Source organism: Antechinus flavipes, chromosome 4 (assembly GCF_016432865.1).
Source record: "Antechinus flavipes isolate AdamAnt ecotype Samford, QLD, Australia chromosome 4, AdamAnt_v2, whole genome shotgun sequence".
Taxonomy (NCBI): Eukaryota; Metazoa; Chordata; class Mammalia; order Dasyuromorphia; family Dasyuridae; genus Antechinus; species Antechinus flavipes.
This window is the reverse complement of record NC_067401.1, coordinates 112,167,660-112,188,531: the sequence shown is the minus strand read 5'-3', so window position 1 is coordinate 112,188,531 and position 20,872 is coordinate 112,167,660. Positions and strand designations below refer to the sequence as shown.

The window sequence follows — 20,872 nt, the reverse complement described above, 5'->3', positions numbered from 1 at the left end:
TCTAAGCAAATCAAGAATTCAAACATTCCTAACAAGGGAGAATTCTGCCCTTTCGTCCTATAGAGAAAGGTCCATAATTTACTCCTTTCTATCCATGAAACAAGCCTAATGAAATAGCCTAACTCCAATTCTTGGACCATTTCCTGAAACCATTCCTTTCTTTGAGAAAAATGCATTTTAGGGTTCCTTCTATCTAATTCTACCCTAAGGTATCAATAGAACAAGACTAATCTTTTTCTTCCACATGACAATCTGAATATTTAAAGGAATTTATCAACCTCCATAAACTGTGGCTCTCAAAAGTGAATAGTCACATCTCATTTAATCACTTCCAATGAATTCAGTCAGCTCCTAGTAAACCTATCCTGTACCCCCCCCCAGTTACTAAACTTAATTCTCTGAACTCAAACTGTTTCCCCACAGTCCTTTATTGTTACTCTGCATTTTAACACTAGATTAATACCCCTCGAGTTCTGTGATACCACCCTAACAACTCTCTTCTGATAATTCTCCCTCTTTCTCCCTCCCCCCCCACAAACTGACTCCTGTTGTTCCTCTCTAATCCTGTCCTCAGGATTTTTTCTGTTCATGACTATATTAATAGCTTCAGCTCCATGAAGAAACTTCAGCATCAAAAGTCCTCTACAACAGCATGCCTCTCCTAGTATTATTACTACCATTCCTATCACCCAAATTCAAAAACTCCCTCTCAATTTCCTGTTCATACCTTTTCCTTTCCATTATCACTTCTGTCACTCAAGTTCAGCCCTTTATTAACACTTAACTGAACTTTCCCAAAGGTCTTTCCTCTACTCCATTACCTTTCTCTCTTTCACCTTCCTTCAATCCATACTACAAGTGGTTGACAGACCAAATTTAAACATACCATGCTCTATGTAGAGTCTGGTAGAAAAAAGACCAGTCAGAAGATGGGAGTCCTAGCATGGATACATAATAAACTATGTGACCCTGAGCATATCACTACTCCCTAAACCTAAATTTATCCAACTATAAATGGGAAATACTTGTACCACCCACTTCTAATGCTACACACATGAGATTCAAGTCTTTCCCTCATTTGAAAATCTCCAAGGGCGCCTCACTTTCTATTAAGGTCCAGACTCCTTGGCAGAAAAGGCAAAATCCTCCTTTATCTTCCCAATGTTGCTAATGACAATTTGGCTGGAGCACAGGAAATTATTTATTTTATCATTCCCCAAATGTCGTTTCTCACCGCCATCCTTTCTTTAGTTTGGAAGACTTGGCCTTCCCTTGATCAAAAAACCCTACCCATTCTTTGTGAAGCTGTCTCAACCTCAGTTATAATCCAAGTTTTCCCTCTCTAAACTTGTGTAAGAGCTCAACAATCTAAAAGTACTCACCATATTCTGCTCTATAACAAGCATGTGAATTTCTTATCCCTCTTGTGAGGGGACAGATTTATTTTATTGTTTCCTCCTGGCCATGATAGATGTTCAATGAAATGGTTGCTTAATCAGTAATATTTCCCTGTAATTCTTTCCAAGGAGGAAGAGCAAAGGAAGCATGTTTGAAGTTGCTAACTTTTTATTAGGTCTAGGTTCCCTTTCAGGATAGAAGAAGCCTGTCGGGTAGTTCTGAGAAAATGGAGAGGGGAGGAGAAGAGTCACTCCTAAATATGATTGCCATTATGGAATTCATGAGACCTAAATGACTAGAGGCTATGTTTCCTATGAGAAAAATCAAACTAAACTGAGAAATGGGAGGTGGGGGGGACAAGTCTTCTATTAGAATAGCAGATGTTTGAATTGCTAGGTGTTAGAAGGTGCTTTTCACTGTATGTCAAGAACAGCATAGAAGACACTCAGGGATGGAATGGTTTAGGAATTTGGAAAACAAGGATTGACCTTTTCAACTTCAGAATTTTCTCCTAACTAAGAACTCTGCATTATACTATTCTGGTAGTCAAACAAAACCTCCTAATATCAGAAAAGAATAAGCAAGACACAAAAAACATATTTGATTTCACACATCATTGAGGAAGGAAAAGTCCACCATGCCTGCTCCCCATACCACATCCCTGACAAGGCAGTTCTAAGGCAGTTCCCCCCTTCCTTTGAACAGCAACATCTTTGTCAAGAACACAAACGCTGGGCAGAGTGAGGCATCCAGCGGCTTGGAAATATTTTAATTTGGTATGGAAAAGGGGCACTAAATACACAATTGCTTTGTTAACCCCCCCCCATCCGATGCCCTGAGGACCAGCCAGGCCCACCCAAATGGAATCCAGGAAGAGCACAGGATGTTGGGGGTGCTGAGAAGGGTGCTTTCCCCAAGCGGAGGGGGCAGATCCGGAACAGAGCAGAAACGGTGAGAGCTTATCTGTGTGGAGAAGTGAGAATGAGACCCCAGATGAGAGGGGCTTTTAACAGTCAAAGCACACGAAGGAAAGAGAAGTAGTAGGGATAAGAAAAGAGGAAGCAGGAATTATAGCCAGACTTAGGCTTTTTTTTTTTTTTTTGAATTAGTAGGAAAGAGGGAGAAAGTCAAAGATTAGCCTCAAGAATCAAAATCCACAAACAGAAAAAAAAAAAAAAGTCCTAGACAATTTCTTTCTGATGCTGGTTACTTCCCACTCATTTCTAAGACTCAGCCAGAGTCTTAACAGAGAAAACAACTTAACCTCCTCTGTGTACTTTGACAAAGTACTACAATGTGTCCACTGTAGGGGGACTTTTGCTTTGTAAAGATGGATTTCTCAAGTCCAAGCAAGTCATTTACAATGTGTGTTCCAATTTCTTATTTGGAAACAAACATCCCTAGCCAAAGCACCTTGCTCAGTAAGGAAACAAAGACAAAATACAATGTAACAAACATAGCACAAACAAAAGGCATGTTGTATCTATACTTTACAAAACAAGACCACGGATGGCTGGGGTAAATGTCCCCACCTTTCTCACTGCCTTATCATTGGTCAAATCAGTAACCAGCACTTATTCTGATACTGAGACAAAGGGTGGAGATGTTAGTGTTTCCTAAGACAGACACCAAAACAGCACAGCACTCTCTGCACACCCTGGCCTCCCAAAGACAAAAGCCCAACCCTTCTGCTGTCAGATAGTTACATAGAAGTCATGTCATTGAGGGCGTGGTCCAGTTCCTCACTAATGGCCTTGTACTTCAGTTTCTGGGCATAGAGCTCATCTAGAGGAAAGGCACAGACAGGAACCAAAGAAAATAATAAAGGGACAGAGGTGAGATATGCCAGGGTAGAGGGAACCAGGGCATCACCAACAAGAAGAAAGGGTGGCTGTGGAATTGCAGGAAGGAAGCAAGCAGGACAACAGGAAGGGGCCAGAAGAAGAAGCCATTCCCCTGATCCTAAGAGGGATAACTACTAATCATAACTACTAATCTCTCCTCTCTCCAACAAATGTACAAGTTGGAATTGGAGGATTATTCCTTTGAAGTTCTTATGCCTATGGCACCCTGGAAATACTAGGCTCACCCCATTCACTGAGAGACAAACCCATGTAAGTGTAAACAAACTCAAAACAAGGTGCCCTGCTAGTATTTAAAATACTGCTCCAAGGCATACCCATACCCATCATCCCCTTACTATTGAAGGGAAATTCAAGAGTCTGGCCTGTACCAACCATGAGGAGATGCAGTACTGGTACTTAAAATGCTGCTCAATAGGCAGGTCCATTCCTTTATCCCAGGCATTTGATGCTCCACCCTCCCAACTTTTCAGTAGCAATGTCCTACAACCTAGCCTGTGCCCACAGAAGAAATTAAGTTTTCAAGCCCAAGGCCAGAACAAGCTGACCTGGATATTTAGCTATCAAACTAGTGACAGGAAGTTAGTTCTTAGAAAGCTCTAGCTATAGTTCTACCTTGGGGTGGAGGGCATAATCAGTTTTCCTTTTTAGGGGGTAGATGGATACGGAATTAAAGTGGTCTTAAAAGGTGTCTTGGGCATAGAAGCCACTACAGATAGGAAGAGCCTGGTTTCAAGTGCCACCCAAATGCTAGAACATAATAAAAAAGGTTACACTAAAAGAATTATTGTCAATTTCCTCAAAAGGCTTCAAACTATACAGTAAAAATCTTGGAAGTATATTAATTAGGAAAAAGCAAAGCCCCTCTGCAATCATAAGAGACTGTCACTCAGTACAAAGGGCACACATACTGAGTAGTTTGTCCCTGAATAAAGTGGAGAGGCAGATAATTCTTTGCAGCCATAGAAATAGAAGGAATCTAGGGAGCAACATCTCTACCTACTTGCCCTTTATTTCCATCCCCTTTGCTTCATACCTTCCAAGTCATCAATTGTCTTTTCCAGCTTGGCTACCGATCTCTCAGCAAACTCAGCACGGGTCTCTGCCTGGGGAAGATATAAAACTCATCAGAATCAGGGATGGGCAAGTCTGAAATAAAAAGGAAAACCCATCTCTTCCCAGCCCTATATTTATGATGCTACTAGCATGGATTCAGAAGGTAAAAATAATCCGGGAAGAAAAAACAATGGACTGGAGGCAGGGAGAGGCTTGGGGCAGGGAGGCTAATTATAAGGACATTGAAATAGTCCAGTCACAAGACTCCTACCAATGCAGATGAAGTAACTGTTCCATGTCTTAGAAAGTTAATAATCAGGGACCTAAGGATTTCCCCAGGGGCAACAGTGGGCCTTGAACTTGGGTCTTGATAACTTTTGAGTCAGCTCTCTAAGGCCCCAAAGCTACCTGGGTCCACACTAATATGGTTAGGTATTACTTAGCTCACCTCCTTGAGTTTATCGGTAAGAATTTTTATCTCCTCCTCATATTTGTCTTCTTTCTGAGAATACTGTAAGAGAATTAAAGTAAGAGTGGTTAAACCAAATTATCCTTATTGGTACTAACTCCTTCCCTCCCCTTTCCCCAAGAGTCAATGGAAATTAATGCAATTTAATGCCTCATGAGGGAAGGGGGAACAGGTATGGGGAAATGCTTTTTAAGATCCTCTAATGTCCTAATTATCCACAGGCCTGATATGTCCCAGGGTGCTTTCAAGTGCAAAACTACATTTTTTGATAGTCCTAAACTTTAAAAAAAGTCAGGGTCAAGATAACCCTTAATACAGTCATTCACACTAATGATAAGGGAAAAGTTAGTCCCCCATACTTCTCACTAAACCTCAAATGTAATGCTACCTGCAAACCTATTTAGATCAATGATAACTGCCTGTTTTATAAAAATCACAGGCCTGGCCTTTCATATCCTGAAAACTATTTTAATGCTCAGAGGGCATGAAAGATCAGCCTATTAGCCACCACATCTTGAACCAAGGGGTGGTCAAAAAAAAAAAAAAAAAGAAGAAGAAGAAAAAAAGGGGGGGGAGGGGGCACTTTTCTTGCTGGATGCACATGGTAGGGCTGGGCCCAGGCCCCAAGCCTGTCCCTTTCACAAACCAGCCCCTACCTTCTCCGCCTGAGCCTCAAGAGATTTGAGGTTGTTGGTGACATTCTTCAGCTCCTCCTCCAGCTCAGAACACTTACTGTGGATGTTTTAAAGAAGGCAGAAGAGGAAAAGGGAAGAAGAAAACAAAGAGGAGAGAGACACACAGATGTGAATCTATAGGTAGAGAGGATTGAGAAGTCACCAGGGGAGAGAAGTGCCAAGACAACCCTGAACAGCCCCATTCTTCCTTCCCACCCTCATACTACTAGCAGCACAAGTGGGGAGATTAACTCCTCCTAGGTTGGAACCAATATGCTGAAAGACACGTAAGAGAAGAAGAATCCCTAAAAAGACATGCTCCTGATGGGACATTTTCAGGAACAGGGCATAGTGTTGTCTGGGGTGGGGATGGGAGCTGTTGCCCAGCCCAACCATCCCCAACCACCCCCCGCAAAGAGAAAGACAGGTCCTGTGGAAAGGCAGTAAAGCAGCTAGGAAGGAAGAGGTGAAGGATGTCAGTGGGAAAGAATGGAGCATTCCATGAGAGAGATGAGAAGACTAGTCAAACAAACCAGTGGAGGGGAGGCAGCTGCAAAACAAAACCAAACCACACACGCACACCCTTTCTGTGGGTGCAACAGTTAGTACCTTTTCTTCAGCAGCATTCAGACACTTCAGGTTCTGGTCCATCAGTCTGATCTGCTCATCCATCTCCCGGCAACGGCTGTTAGTGTAGTCACAGGGGAAGAAGGGTAGGGAGCGGCACAAGCCAGGGAGGGAAAAGGGTCAAAAAGAAGCACAGCAAGAGACAAGCAGCAGAGCAAAAGAAAAAAAGGAGAAAAAACAAACCACCATGATCATGACATGCTGTGTCTGGGATACAGGTAGGGGGATGGGTGGGAAGCACAAGTGTGCCCATGTTAGGGGTGACTTTGTTACACAAGGCCTACAAGATGCCATGATGGAGCATTAAGTGTCGTCTTCCTAATTAACAGAAAAGCCAAGTAACAGTAGGAGCCTCTATACTTCTCTTCCTCCATACCACCTAGGGCTTGTGGATTAGAGAGAATAGAATTATCACTCCATTCTGATACTACGATGGCAGAGACTCTGTTACATGTTCTCCTCACCTATTACTTCATAACTTTTGAATATTATACACAAAAGCCATTTCACAGCCAAGTCTTCTTTGGACTTCTATTTGGAGAATATTCTATTCCTCAAGTAAGCTCCAGACTTCTCCTCCCCCAGAAGGCCTTGTTTAACAAGACTGAGGAAATGCTGGGTTTTCCACATAACAAGGGAAAGGTGAATAATGGTGGTGATAAGGGCTTGAAAGTTAGATACTCACGATTCTGCCAGCTCGGCCCGCTCCTCTGTACGCTCCAAGTCTCCCTCAATGATTACCAACTTTCGGGCCACCTACATACAAAATGCCAGGTCAGGGATCAGTGAAGGAAAGCAAGTCCTTCAAGATGTTTTGGTCTCCCCCTTCTAAAGGGCTCAGGAGTAGACTCCCAAGCCAAGAGCAGGTCTCACCTCCTCGTACTTCCTGTCTGCTTCTTCAGCAATGTGCTTAGCCTCTTTCAGCTGGATTTCTTGCAGCTCCATCTTCTCTTCATCCTTCAAGGCCCGATTTTCAATGACCTTCATACCTCTACAAAGAACACAGTAAGTGAAGACACATGGAAAGGAAGCAAGAACCTGGAAGATCTCACAAGCCTATGGCTCAAGGAATCACATATTTTTTAAATCTAATCTACCCATAGGAAGGGCAAATGTTCATTCCTTTAAGTGGTGAAGATGAGATAAAAATTAGCTAGGAGAATGCAACAACAAAGGCTCATTGTAAATGGGAGGGACCAGTTAGCAGATGCCATCATAAAATAAGTACATACTTAAACCCTAGGGAAGCACTTTGAAGAGTCAAAATTCAAAAGCCTTTTCCCCATACCCTCCCCATACCCAAAAGCTTATCTAAAGTCCTCCTTTAGATAAGCTTCAGGAAGACTAAAACCAGAAGAAACAGAGGACCTAAAAACTGGGTATTTGGTAAATAATTGAAAAGAATTCTTAAAATGGGCAAGATCTATTTAGCAAACTTTTGGCTATTGAAAGCCATATAACAGTTCAAAAGCTCACCTCTCACTCTCATCAGCTGCCTTCTCTGCCTCCTCTAACTTCTGCAGAGCTGTAGCCAGGCGCTCCTGAGCACGGTCCAGCTCCTCTTCTACCAACTGGATCCGACGGTTCAAGGAAGCCACCTCAGCCTCAGCCTAGATACAAAAGAACAGTTAAAAAAAAAAAAAAAAAAAAAAAAGGGACACTGGGAAGAAAGGCTAAAAGTTCAAAACTCAACAAATAAGGTAACTACCATAAGGAAGTCAGAATAATTGAGCAAGGCCAAGTTCTACCCTGCTGATTAGAGAGATTTGTATCTGGAACCTGGTACATGCATAAACTCCCTTCACCCCAGCCATGCTCTACAGGAACAGGGTTTCAAAAATCAGCTTCTTGCTGAGCAAGTCAGCACCACCCCTTTTTTGGTCCCAGTTCAAGTTTGTAAAATACAATAGGGCTAGAAAAATGCAGGCTGAAAAGGGTTCTCCCCTGGTCTGAATTCTGTTTGGAGGGGAAAGAGAAAAAGGGTTCCTTAAAGAAGCAAGGGAACAGGGCTATGAAGGGTCCCTGACATCCAAACCATTCCTGAATACTAACTTAACCCAACCTTTCAACATTTGCTTTCCAAAGTCCTTTTAAAAAAAAAAAGAAAGGCCTTCTAGCCTGCCTGAAATTCTCTGACATCCAAGAGACCAGGAAAACTGCAGAAGGGAAAAATATGCATGTCTGCCCACATATGTTCACACCCTTCCAAAAGAATCTTTGTTTCTGAGAAGCTTCTCACATTCTCCAATAATTTCTTGACAAAGCCTACCTACTAATAATTTAACAAGCATTAGCTAAGCCTCAATGTAATATTATAGAATGCTCAATTTGTAGTTGGAAAACCTGAATACTGGGCTTTACTAAATCCCTAATATGGCTACTAAGTTACAATCTCTCTGGGCCTCAGTTTATTTGCAAAATACCATGAACTAAGTGCTTCTTAAAACTATAAACTCCTTCCTATATTCACCAATATGATTAATAAGACATTCCACTTCCTAATTTGCTTAGTTGATGAGTGACAGACTAACCAAGTGAAGGAAATTTCAAGCATTCTATCCATACATTAGGGGGAAAAAAGGGCAGAATAAGGGGAAGGACAGAAAGAAATGGAATTCTAAAAAGGTTACAAAATTTAACTTTCAAAGTGTCTCAAGATTTTTCCCTACCCTTTAACTAGTTATCAAGCCAAACTCCAACTACTACAATACAGTAAGAATTTAATCTACCCAGCACACCACTTAATTCAGATGCTTATCCAAGCACTTTGTAAACATGATCTCCCTTCAGCAGCCCAGCTGGCTAAGATTGTGCCTAAAGACCAGCTGGCTAAGATTGTGCCTGAATCTTGCTGCCCTGATTTTTCTCCCACCCCCACCCCCTTTTTGGGTGGATGGGTGGGGTTTGAAGAATGATCAGCCAAATCAAGAAATCAGTCCTTTTGCCATCCAAAACTCAATTGTAGCTGGCCCAGTGGTCATCAGGTGGAGGCTATAATGTGAAAATGCTAAGTCAATCAACCAATAGGTTTATTTTATTGAGGGGGAGGGCTGTTAAAGAATTAAAGGTGATATTTAGTGTGGGCCACAAGCTATATGCTCAAGAATTAGAAGTTTACCCAAGTGAATTGGATGAAAGTCCATTGTACCCTAATGGTACACATAAAATTACTTCAATCCCTAATCTATCCAAGGAAGAAATTATCTCCCAGGAAGCACATTTCTCTTAGAGGACCCTGCAAAGCCTGGACTGGATAAAGTACAGGGAGTCAGGTTTATAGTAGAATTTGTGAAACACTCCCAACATAATTACTGTTTTCTAGATAAGAGATTCCAAACCAAGAACTAAACTAGATATCGGAGAAAGCACAGGAGAGCATTAGGCATTTCACTGGATGGAAGATTCCTCTCATTCTGCAGCAGGAGAAATCATACTATGGGGGTGGAGAAGGGCATACCGGTTTCCACGACAACAAGCGAGCTAGCCTAGCATGGGCGGTTTCTCTCACAAACCAACATTTCCAATAAGCATTCTTTGCAAGGCTTCAAAGAAGGAAACAGTGATGCCTACACATGACAAGGGTAGGCAGAACCCAAGATAGGAAATCTCAGTAATGCTTTCAGAGACAACTCCAAACCCCTTCCTTTGGGCCTGTTGCTCTTCTGAAGATGGACTATTGAATCAAGCTCTACTTTTTGGTTTGAGATTTTTGTCAGGCCAGGAGTCAAGAAAGGAGGGGAAGAAGTGGAAGAGCACAATTGTACACTTTCTCTCTCTCAACTTCAACTTCCCTAATCAAAAAAGAAGGGAAATAGGCTAATGGTTGATTTACACCTTCCACTTTTAAGGTGTCATGATTTTAGCATTTGAGATCAAAAAGAGAAATCCAATGAGCTAGACCAACTGCTTCCTGGGGAGCGAGGTCTACTCTTAGCACACTGACTGGCACACAGTAGGTGCTTAATAAATGCTAATTCTTCCCACTCCCAGATATGGATCTGATCTTTTGGACTTAATGACCCTACCCCACCACCACTAATCTTCTAGACCAGTTCAGTTAATTATTCCCCACTCAAAAAAGCTACTAGAGGTTTGGCCTAAAAGTGGAGCCTATGTGGTCTTGAGATGCAGTCACCAGCCCAAGTCACTGAACCCAATTGACTTTACATCCTTCACAATAACCAACACCATTAAAACCAGCTCCCTGCACATTAGATTTCACTTAGACGTACCCCAAAAGCCCAAACAAGTGATGTACCAAAACTCAGACTAAGGACAAAGAGGCAATTAGACCAAGCCTGACCCTCTGCTACTCTGGGTTCCCTCTTTTTAGAGATCTGTAATAAATGTTCAGAAGGAAAGAATAATAGAAAAATTATGCAGGAGCCCCAAATGAAGGGAGAATTTGATATTGGTTCTGTTCATTGTGTTCCTGTTTATCTACTGGGAGATATGGTGCCCTTGAGAAATTTAAGTTTCTATTTTAAAGGGGGGATGGGGTGGGGGGGGAAAGAGCGAAGTACTAGGCCCTAGGGTAAACAAAGGTGGAGACAAAAGCTAAGGCATTCAGAGCAAAGGGCTCTTGGCTCTTCCCCAAAGTTTATGTGTAGGTTTTAAAAGATCAGAGCTGTGTCCAGGCTTACCAGGCTCCACAAAGAGTCTGCCTCATAGCATGGTTTTAACAAGATTCCAAGGCCAGTTTCTAGCAAGTTCAGTTGAGAGTTTACTCACTCCCTCAACCAAACTTCCCAAAACCTGTCGGGGTAAACAGTGGGGGCAAAACATAAGAGTTGACAAGCTTTCAAATATTATCACTTTTTTTCCATTAAGGCAGTGATGCAATGTTAGGTCCTAAATCGAAAGTGTTATTACCAGTTTGCCTTTATTATGAAGGTTAATCACCAACAGACACATCAATGACCCTATATGCATCATTAAACTACTTCCTCATCTCTTCCCCACCTAACTAGAGGCTAGTTCAAATCCAGATAAAAGGAGCAACCAAAGCCAAAGGAAAAAATGGAACATTTAAGTGACAATTCAAGTAACTTGAATATGCTATGAGAATGGAGAAGTCATCCTACAAATTCATACTTCAGGATGTTCCAGAAAAGGTTAATAAGAGGACCCAGCCCCACTCTCTTCCCCTAGAGGAAAGGTAATTATTGGATTCCCCTGTGCTGGAGAGGGGTGGGGGGGGGAGACTCATTACCCAGGGACATTAGCCTACTTCCCCATTTTGAAGACTTCCTCACTAGTCCTAAGGGCAACAATCGGGTTTGGCAGGCTCCCCTAGATTGAGAAGCATTACTCTATAGCTACTCCCAAAGCATTCAGGACACCAAGGTTAGTCTCTAAATGGGTGGGAAAAAAAAAAAGAAGCTAAATTAAAGCAGCTCATCTTATTCAAAGACCTATAGGAAGAAAACTAATCTATGGGATCAGGAGACACAATGGTACTTCTGACCAGTATCTATTCAAGATCCTCTCGAAGAGTTCAATTGAGGTTCAAACACTGGGTGGGTGGGAAGGGCCACCATTAATTTAAGGCTAAAGTTATTAAATAAAGGAGAAAAGGTGGGATACTTCTATAATCAAAGGTGAAAGCCAGCTTAGGGTACTTGAGTTTATTAATAATATTGTAACTACTCGGTGTAAGTGCTTCAAGTTTTTCCCATTTGGCTCAACTGTTCAGCTCCACCATAACTCCCCCTCCCCTTTCAACTTGCTCCTTTCTTTAACTCCACCTCCCCAAACCTTAAACTACCAATTCAGGTAGCTAACCAAAACAATAAAAACACGGTTTTTCCCCATTAGCTACAAATATACCATATTGAAATTATGCCAGTTATCCTCACAATTCTTCTACCACAAATTTCTCACCAGACAGAATTTCTTCCCCATTTACCAGAACCAGATATTCCCACATCACATTACATACATGTTCATCATTCTTGCAAATTGCTATTGCTCATAGTTATCCGTATCCTCTGCCTAACCACTTCTAAGCAGAAAGCACTTTCACAAAGCTTACCAACAGTCATCATTGAATATTCCAATACATATTTGGTACTTTCAAGGGCCCAAACCGTTCTCTGTAAGAGTACCAAGGGAACAAAGAATTCGACAATGAAAGAAACAGACCTACAAGTCTATCTGGTAGTTCACAAGACCCCAGTAACCTGTTATTATACTGCCCATGTCACCAGAATTCCGAGCAGAAGCCGGCATCCTAAATGATGCCGCTCAGCATAAACCTACTCATCAGTGCAATGAGGAAGTTCTCTTAACAGGTTCGGCGTGCACTGATCTTGCTTCAGAAACAAAGACTTGACAGCCATGGCAGAGGTTCCTGCCTTCCAAGCCAAACAAGCTCCCATACCAAGAAAAAAAAGGTTGAACCTACTACTTTTGCTCTTGCCTCCCTCTTTTAGGGAGGGAGAGTAGCAGATTTATCCCAGCTAAGGGAAGCTGATCGAGTGGCGGGACTGTGGAAAAGGACCATAGGAGGGAGAATAGTAGGCGTTGCAAGCCCCATCCTCTTGGGGGGGGGTGGGAAGGGGGGTACCGCATTTCCTCTCAACCGAACTGCTGCCTCATTTCCTGAGCAGAGGGAGCGGAAAGGCTGCCAGCGGCCCCAGCTGGGGGCTTTCCTGCCGCCCTTCGCCCCGACAACCCGGGACCCAGCCACGCAGCCAGAAGCTCAGCCCACCGCTTACCCTCCGGGAAAAGCACTCGGGGGCTTTGCCTTCGAGCTCAGTTTCACCTACCCTTGCCCCCTCAAGCATAGGGAAGGAGAGCAGAAAAACCCCTCCCCTGACCGCGCCCCAGCTCCACCAGAATGAATGAATGAGCCTGGACCGGGTTTGGGGATGGGGAGATCCCACACCCCCGGCCCCATTACTGCCGTGCACCCCTCCGGGTGCTACGGAGATATACGATTTTTACTCAGGCGATCCCGTCTGTCCACGCTTGGGACCCAGTTCATCGCATTCTTCGACCCGATTCTGCCCAATATCAGTTCCCCGCAAGCCAGATGCCATCTCCGGGCTGGCCTTCGGATTTTAGCTGAGAGACTTTCAAAGTCCCGGGTCCCAGTTCCCTTCAGCCCCCGACCCGGCCCCGCCCAGCCAGGCCTGTCTGGATACCTGTTCCCGGGCCCGTTTCTCCCCCTCCACCTCCCGCTGGAGACGCTCGGCCCTCTCCTCGGCGTCATCGGCCTGCTGCTGCAGAACCTGAATCTTGCGCTTCACCGCCTCGATGGTGGTGATACCAGCCATGGTGCCCGCCCCGTTCCGGCTCCCGCTCCGGCTGCTGCCTCCTCCGCTCGGTGCTGCTGCCGCTTCTCAACCCTACTTCCGCCTGCTCCGCCCTGAAATACCGGAACTCGCCCACTCCGTCCGGATGTGACGACGGCCCCGCTCCCCTTCTCCCCTCCCTCCGCCAACCAGGCGGGAAGGCTGCGGGCTGGGAGGGAGACGGGTGGGGGAGCGAGGGGCGGGGCTTGTGTGTCGACCCCGAGGACTGACTTGCCGACTGACTGCACCCTCAACCCCCCCCACCAGTTTCCTGCGGTGAGCGGGAGGGGGCCGCTGCCATGGTAACCAGAAGGCGCGGCTCAGTCGGGGCCTCTCCGGCCCCGCAGGCTTCCCACAATGGCCGGACCCGCCACGCGCACTCCTCTGAATCTCCAGTGACGCTCCACAAAGCTGACCGCCCCCTCGACCCCTCCCAACCAGCTCTCCACCTTTGGTCACCGAGGAGTCCCTTGACCCCTGCTAAGTCCTAATAAAAGATGTCCAATTCCTTCTCTTTCTCCCGCATCCCGGCAGAGCGTCTGGCGGCCCCGAGGAAGAAGGCCATGATCCGCTTTCTGGGTATCCCAGCCGGACTCTGCCCCTTCCCTGGGCAGCTCCTGACCGAGTCTAGTCGGGAGGAGCCAACTGCAATGAGAGAGAGCCTCCAGAGCCCCGGGTGCCCGGAGAGATGGAGTGATCCGAAAGAGGCCCGACTTACCATTCTGTGTGGGAGAAGCACTTTGTAAACCTTAGAGGGGGAAGGCCTGTCACCTCTTCACTTATAAATTTACGGATTCCAATCGGTGTTACTCCTGCTCACTGTCCCGATCTTAATAATATCGAGCACCGCGGTGGGGGGTAGGGAGGGACAAGCCGGAGCTGTTCCTACAAATTGGGCTGCCTCCGAGACTCTGATCCTGGAAAACACAGGGCTTGGAAATCCTCCCACTATCCGTTCTCCCACTGCTCTCCGACAAGAGCCCTGCTCCGCCGCTCATGCCGTGGCTGTGCACCTGGCCTGGGAGCACAGCATGAGGGGACGGATAGCTATTCTCCGAGTCCGAGCCTAACTAAGCAAGGGAGAGGGTGGCTTCTGGGTTTCACTAACTCCCTCTGCATTGAGTACCACATTCTCTAGCAACATCACTACCACCTTGGTTTCCAGTTACATTGGTAAACATATTTAGAAATTGAAACAATTGAAACAGACTCTTTGGGCCACCCTTGATAGGATTCTGAAAGATACTATGGCAAAGAAAATTGAGAAATGAGCTCCCCCTTTTGATGACCAGGGGGAGTGATTATTCTTTAGTTTCCTTAGCTTTGTCTCATCTTCTGGCCAGGTTGGTTGTCCAAGGACTTAATTTTAAGACAGTGTTTTAGGCCAAAAAAATTTTAGCCTGAACTTCAAACTAGCTTTTTAGTTCCAGTCTTCCTGAGAGGCCTTTCATAGCCCACTCTTTCTAAATTATATCATGTTAAAGTCTAGTATTCTAGTTAAACATTCCAGATAACACTTTCCAAGAAAGTGTAGGAAGACCAACTAAATTGCTTTTTTTCTGTTTTTCTTACTAACTTCTAAATTCTTTCAGAAATCCCAAAGTTTTCAGGTTTTTTGTTTTTTGTTTTTAGCCCTTTAGTTTTTTTAACCCTAAGTTAAATGGAGTATAGAGAATCTAGAAGTCCTTACCCTTGAGATTGGCAAAAGACATGATGATACATACCTGTTTCTTCAAGTATTGGGTTCTTAGCATATCACAAGAGTAGTTTCTCAGAAGGCTTGTTTTCCTCTTTCCTGCAAGTAGAACTATTCCAGAAGACACTTGGACATTTGCCCAGTCTCCTAAGTCATAGTCTGTCCTTTTATATTTTTTCCAGAGATGGAGCAAGAATGGTCTGAGATCACAGAGTAGTGATTTGAATTACAGGAAACCTTAACTATTCTTGGGAATTGTCCATCCTATATATCACCGACTTACTTGGCATACCGTAATTTATAATTGCTAGAATTTGAATGCTAGAATTTCTATAATTTATGGTTAAATTTCTTATTTTGTTTGAATGTTTGATAGTATTTGTGGATTATACTACATTCGTAATAATGTGTCAGTCGGCAAGGGGGCACTGTTGCTCTTTTTGTTAATTTTCTCAAGGCCAAGGAAAATTTTTTTTAAATTCCATTATAGACTGGGAGTGAGTTGAGAAGTCTTTGATAGCTCTTTAGGATCACTACATTCTTCAGACAGGCATATTTGAACAGATAATCTCCACTTAATCCTGAGGAACAGATGAGCTGGCCCTTTATATCCTTTAAAAGGATGATGGATGGAAAGCAAGGGAGTCATGTGCTATTGTTTTCCTGGAGACCAACAATACATTGGCAGGTGTCATTACAGGCCCTGAAACTCCCTCAACCCCTCAGTTCTCCCTCCGGTTCTTTATTTCCTAAAGGACAATGCTATAATATTTTGCCCTAAATCAGCTCCTTTCTATTAGTTCTCATTGAAAAAATTGTTGCTTCTATCTCTGAATACCCAAAACTTTACTTCTTCCTTTGTCAAAAGGGCTCTTGAAAATCCTGCTTTCTCTAGCAAGGCATTCCAAGACAACCAAATCTCATTATTTAAACACAATTCCTATAAAAGTTTCCTGCTTCCCTCATTTTCTCTACCACAACCTTCATCCCAACTCCTTTGCCTTCTGATAAAACATAATGTTTTCACTAATGTTATTAATCCTAATTCTTTGGCCTTTGCCTATTCAATTTTTCTTTGTTCTTTATATAATGCCCTCACAAGGCAGGGATTAAACTCTAAACTCTTTGTTTAGAACCTAATAAACTTCCCCCAAAAGTTAGGTGGTAGAGTGAGTAAAGTACTGGACTTGAAGTCAGGAAGATTCATTTTTCTGAGCTCAAATATGACCTCAGATACTTGCTATTAAGTATGAGTATTAAGTATAAGCCATATAACCTGGGATGGTCAGTTTATGAAATGTTTGCCTGTTTCCTCATCTATAAAATGAGCTTGAGGAGAAAATGGCAAACCACTCTAGTATCTTTGCCATGAAAATTCCAAATGGGATCACAACCCCAAAAGAAGTAATGATTCAACAAAAATAAATTATAAGATCATAAATATAGAACTAGAAAAGACCTTTGAAGATCATTTAGTCTAACCCCTTCATTTTATAGATCAGGAAACTGAAGGTTGGGAAAACTAAATGACTTAACCAAAGTCACATAACACCAAAGCTGGGATTCAAATTCTCAAATGCTGAGATTCAAAGTTCAACCATTTTTCTACTATACTACATTATCTCTCATGAAGATTTGACCTGTTTCTTCTTATTTACTTACTCTTGCTTCTCCCCATTAGCAATAACTCAACATCAAACCAAAACCTCATTTTCCTTCTTTAGTTGCCAGGTTCCTTTTCTCGTCCATGAAGCCCAATTTCAGACTTTCCTATTTTGTACCTTGCCTACTTCTCTTTCACTTGATCTTCTGACTTTCAATTTATCTGTAAAATGAGGCATTTGAACTACCTAATGTTTACAGATAAACTTCCCATTCCAAATCTGTGACCCTTCCCCTTCTGTTTCTCAGCTTCATTCCTAAGAATACTTGTTGGAAATAAGAGATAAAGGCTAATAATGTATGTCTGGATTACAGTGCAGCCATGCTCAGTTTGAGCACTGAGAGAGACTGTGTGGTATATATATAATTGAAAGAGTACTGGCCAGCTCTTCTCCTTTAATGGCTGTGTCATCTTGAACTAGCAATTGTACATCTCTGAGTCTTACTTTCCTCCTGTGTGAAATAAAGATAACTTTCCCTACTACACAGAATTGTTATAAGGGTAAACAAATAGTGTAGAATGGAGCAACATATAACCAGGAATTATTATATATAAAACTTTTGTGGGTCTTTATCAGTGGAGGAGATTTATTTGGGAGTTTATAAGGCTCAAATGAGAATGTGTAAAGTGCTTTATATTATAAATTTTGAAGAGTTATAGAAAATTTTGATGGGGATAATACCTCATAGGCCAGTGGATGGCATTATGTGTGCATATATAATCTAAAGAAGGAGAGAAAATGATTTCTGGAATTTTTCATAACTTATCTATCATCTAAGACTATTAGCTTAAATATCTATGCACACTACTCTGAAGATCTCAGGTTACATATAGTTGCTTTTCCCCAAATATAAAATCCTTATAACCTCACTACCTGGTCTGTCATTCTTGACATAAAGCTCAAATCCAAGGCTCTCCGATATAACTCTTCCAGAAGAGTTATTACCTAAAGGGATTCAATTTCCTATATTCCCAAGAATGATACTAAACCTTGCTTTGGTGTTAGTATCTCATTAGTCCCCTAATCTCTTCCTTTCTACACATGACAATTTGTAGGAACCAAATAAAAAGTTCCTGGGAATAGCTCAGGGTAGAACAATGCTCAAAAACATTCAATGCACAAAGAGGCTGTGCCATGGTCAATAGTTTTTTTTTTTTTTTTTTTTTTTTTAATCTTTTAAGAAAGGGAGGGAATAGAGGCAACCTCAGCTTTTAGAAACTGCTCCATGGCCTGGCAATTTGGAGTTTGATATCTCCTGGAGACAAGTTTAGATTTGATTATAGGAAAAAAACATTTCTGATAGAGTTGTCCCAAAGTAGAATGGGGCTCCCCTGAGATGTGATTTCTTCCCTTTTCTTGAAGGACTTGGCTTCTTGGATATGAACTGGACTTGATGACTACCGAAGTCTCTTTCAACTTTTAGTTTCTTTAATTATGTGCTGCTTTTTTCTCAGAATGGCTTACATAGCAAGATTTCTATTATTAGCCACCACCTAGACACTTGTCACCACTTAAATGATAGAATTCTGGGGAACTCTTGATTATACTTGCATTGCAATGTCATTATTCCTGGGGTGGGGGTATTTACTCTATATATTAGCTCTGATGACTCCTATGTTCACAGGATATCTGAGAATATGAAAATGCTAAGAGAGAATTAGAATTAAATATGAAGAGGTGACTATTAGAAGCCATGTATGTATATGTTAGAATATGTATGATTGTGTCTGATTGTATTTCAAAGCAATAGATATGATTTAGAGAGTATCCTTTTTTAAAAATTCTCACTTTCCTTTCTCTTTTATTATCACAGAATCATAGCATTTGAGAATTAGAAGAGCCTTCAATAGCTATCTGGACCAACCCATCACAAAAAGAATATGGATAACTGAAAATTGACTGCCCATCTCATTAACACCGAAGAACTTGAATATATTTCTTATCTTTTTCTTAAAAAGACCTCAAAAGGCTTACCCATCTGTTTTCTTATTTGTTGTTGTAGCAAGCTTAGAGAGGGGGTTTGGAAGAAATCAGGGTATTATCTGATAATGTCAAGAGGGAAAGGATTATAAATTCCATTTTACAAGTGAGAAAACTGAGGTTCAGAGAAATTTAGTATTCTGCTAGAGGTTATATAGAAAGATTATTGACACTACACTATATACTACTTCTGTGTTCTAATGTCTCCCTTGGTCCCTGCTACATTACTTACCTTGGATATTACCTATGTTTCTTCTGGGTACTGCCCCCTGTGACATTTCAGTGGTATAAGTACAAATTGTCCAGATTATAATGAGGCCATGCTGGACCAGGGATAATATAACATCTTTCTTTGTTCCAATATGAAACCCAAGCTGGGGTTGGTTGGTAAGAAGCTGACAAATGTCCTATTAATACACATCTGCATGCCAGACCCTCATCACAAAAGCCAGGAGCTTAGGATATGGGAACAGAAGGAGATAGAATGAGTCATGTCAGTTCCTTCCCTCTACCTTTATGGGGAAGGGAATGGCCTCCTGGAAAGCATTATGATCAACCAATTGAACTGGATGGCCTAGAAGGTAAGCACCCCACCTTAGAGTGAAAATATGACCAAGCAGAATATAAAGGCAGCCCTGATGTAGAAGCCATTAAAGACTCCTCAGGTTTGGTTTGGGATGAGACATCTATTACTTGCTCTAAACAAGATTTAAGAAGTCAGGTAAAGAAGGGGCAGCTAGGTGGCATGGTGGATAGAGCACCAGAGTTCAAATCTGGCCTCAGACACTTAACACTTCTTAGCTGTATGATCCTGGGCAAGTCACTTAACCCCAATTGCCTCAGCCAAAAAAAAAAAAAAAAGAAGAAGAAGAAGAAGAAGTAGTTAGATAAAGAGATGAATAGTCTAAACGAAATCAAAGTGTCTTGGCCTGTGAGAAAGAAAATGTATGTCTATGTATCGCATTACATGGTTTTACTCATACATGAGTTCACACATATATATGTAAGTAGGAATTTGTGAGTATTTTTGAGAATTTTGTATTCAGCATCTTAAGGGTTCATGTAAGGTTTGTTCAGTACATAATATGATTCATCAAACATGTTTATGCAAGACCCCATTCCTGCCTTTCTCCATCTACCTTATACTTACATCGGCTGCCTTCTTCTCTGCCAGTTCCAGCTTCTCCTGGGCATCCTTCAGTGCTTCTGAATACTTGTCCAGTTCATCCTCTGTTCCCTTCAACTTCTTCTGCATAGCAGCCAGCTCATCCTCCAACTGTGGGAGATCCCAAGAAAGCAACACATAGAATTACAGTCTAATCCTTCCTGGATTCCTAGAACCTGATTAGATTCCTTATCCACTCTTTAGATTAGTAGTGCCAGGGAAATTCCAGGCAATCAACCAGGTCCCAACTCTTTGTCCTTATCATATGCCCCAAGGAAGCCCAGTACTTACCAGCTCAATACTTGAGATGTCTAATCTATGTCAATTTTTGACTTCAGAGATCTGAAGGCCATGGATGCCTGATTATCTAGATGGGGTTTGTGTTAAGAAACTGATGAGGACATTAAGATTTGAATGTTAGTACTCTATCTCTGCCTCCAGGGTCAGATGAATTCTTCAAGAAAATGGTCATCTATTTTAGCACAATGAATGGTGCAGAGTGGGTACTACATAATTGTCAATACTACTATTATCACTACTACTATCATCATCATTAATGGAAAAACAGAGGCTTAGTAGCTTGTTCAAGGTCATAAGCAGACAGGACATACAACTCAGATGGCTTTCTTCCCAATTTAGAACTCTTAAACCCTGACCAGGACCATGGAAGAAGGCTATTTTTCTCCGAAAGAGATATTTGTCATTTCTGTCTGTCACATTCTTTTCTTATTCATTCTCTTCCTATATGCCTTAGCTGAACTTTCATGGAGCTAAACAAATTCTAGCACATACCTGCTTGCTTCGGTCCTCTGCCTGCTTCTGTTCAGCCTCAGCCTGCTCTGCCCGGTCCAAGGCATTTTCCTTGTCCAGTTTCAGCATTTGCATCTTTTTCTTGATGGCCTCCATCATTTGGCTTGGTTATGAGGAGTTAGAGACTGGAACAAACACTGAGGGGTTTCTGTCTGAGTGAGTAAGCATCCCTA

The 20,872-nt window shown here is 42.4% G+C and overlaps 1 protein-coding gene across 15 annotated transcripts in view; it reads right to left on the bottom strand.

The window, feature by feature from the left end:
- Nucleotides 1-20,872, bottom strand: part of TPM3 (tropomyosin 3) — a 26,947-nt gene extending 6,075 nt beyond the window's left edge. The window contains exons 1-10 of one of the 15 annotated variants that reach the window (XM_051993969.1): nucleotides 20,682-20,865; nucleotides 19,875-20,000; nucleotides 7,563-7,696; nucleotides 6,960-7,077; nucleotides 6,772-6,842; nucleotides 6,069-6,144; nucleotides 4,765-4,827; nucleotides 4,297-4,366; nucleotides 3,105-3,183; nucleotides 2,140-2,361 (exon numbers count right to left, since the gene is read on the bottom strand). In XM_051993969.1, the coding sequence (XP_051849929.1) occupies nucleotides 2,358-2,361; nucleotides 3,105-3,183; nucleotides 4,297-4,366; nucleotides 4,765-4,827; nucleotides 6,069-6,144; nucleotides 6,772-6,842; nucleotides 6,960-7,077; nucleotides 7,563-7,696; nucleotides 19,875-20,000; nucleotides 20,682-20,798 (858 nt within the window). In that variant the 5' untranslated portion in view covers nucleotides 20,799-20,865 and the 3' untranslated portion in view covers nucleotides 2,140-2,357. Of the gene's footprint in view, nucleotides 1-2,139; nucleotides 2,362-3,100; nucleotides 3,184-4,296; nucleotides 4,367-4,764; nucleotides 4,828-5,441; nucleotides 5,518-6,068; nucleotides 6,145-6,771; nucleotides 6,843-6,959; nucleotides 7,078-7,562; nucleotides 7,697-13,234; nucleotides 14,121-19,874; nucleotides 20,001-20,681 lie in introns of those variants that run through there. The other 14 variants (XM_051993968.1, XM_051993977.1, XM_051993976.1 and 11 more) reach the window with 14 other exon arrangements.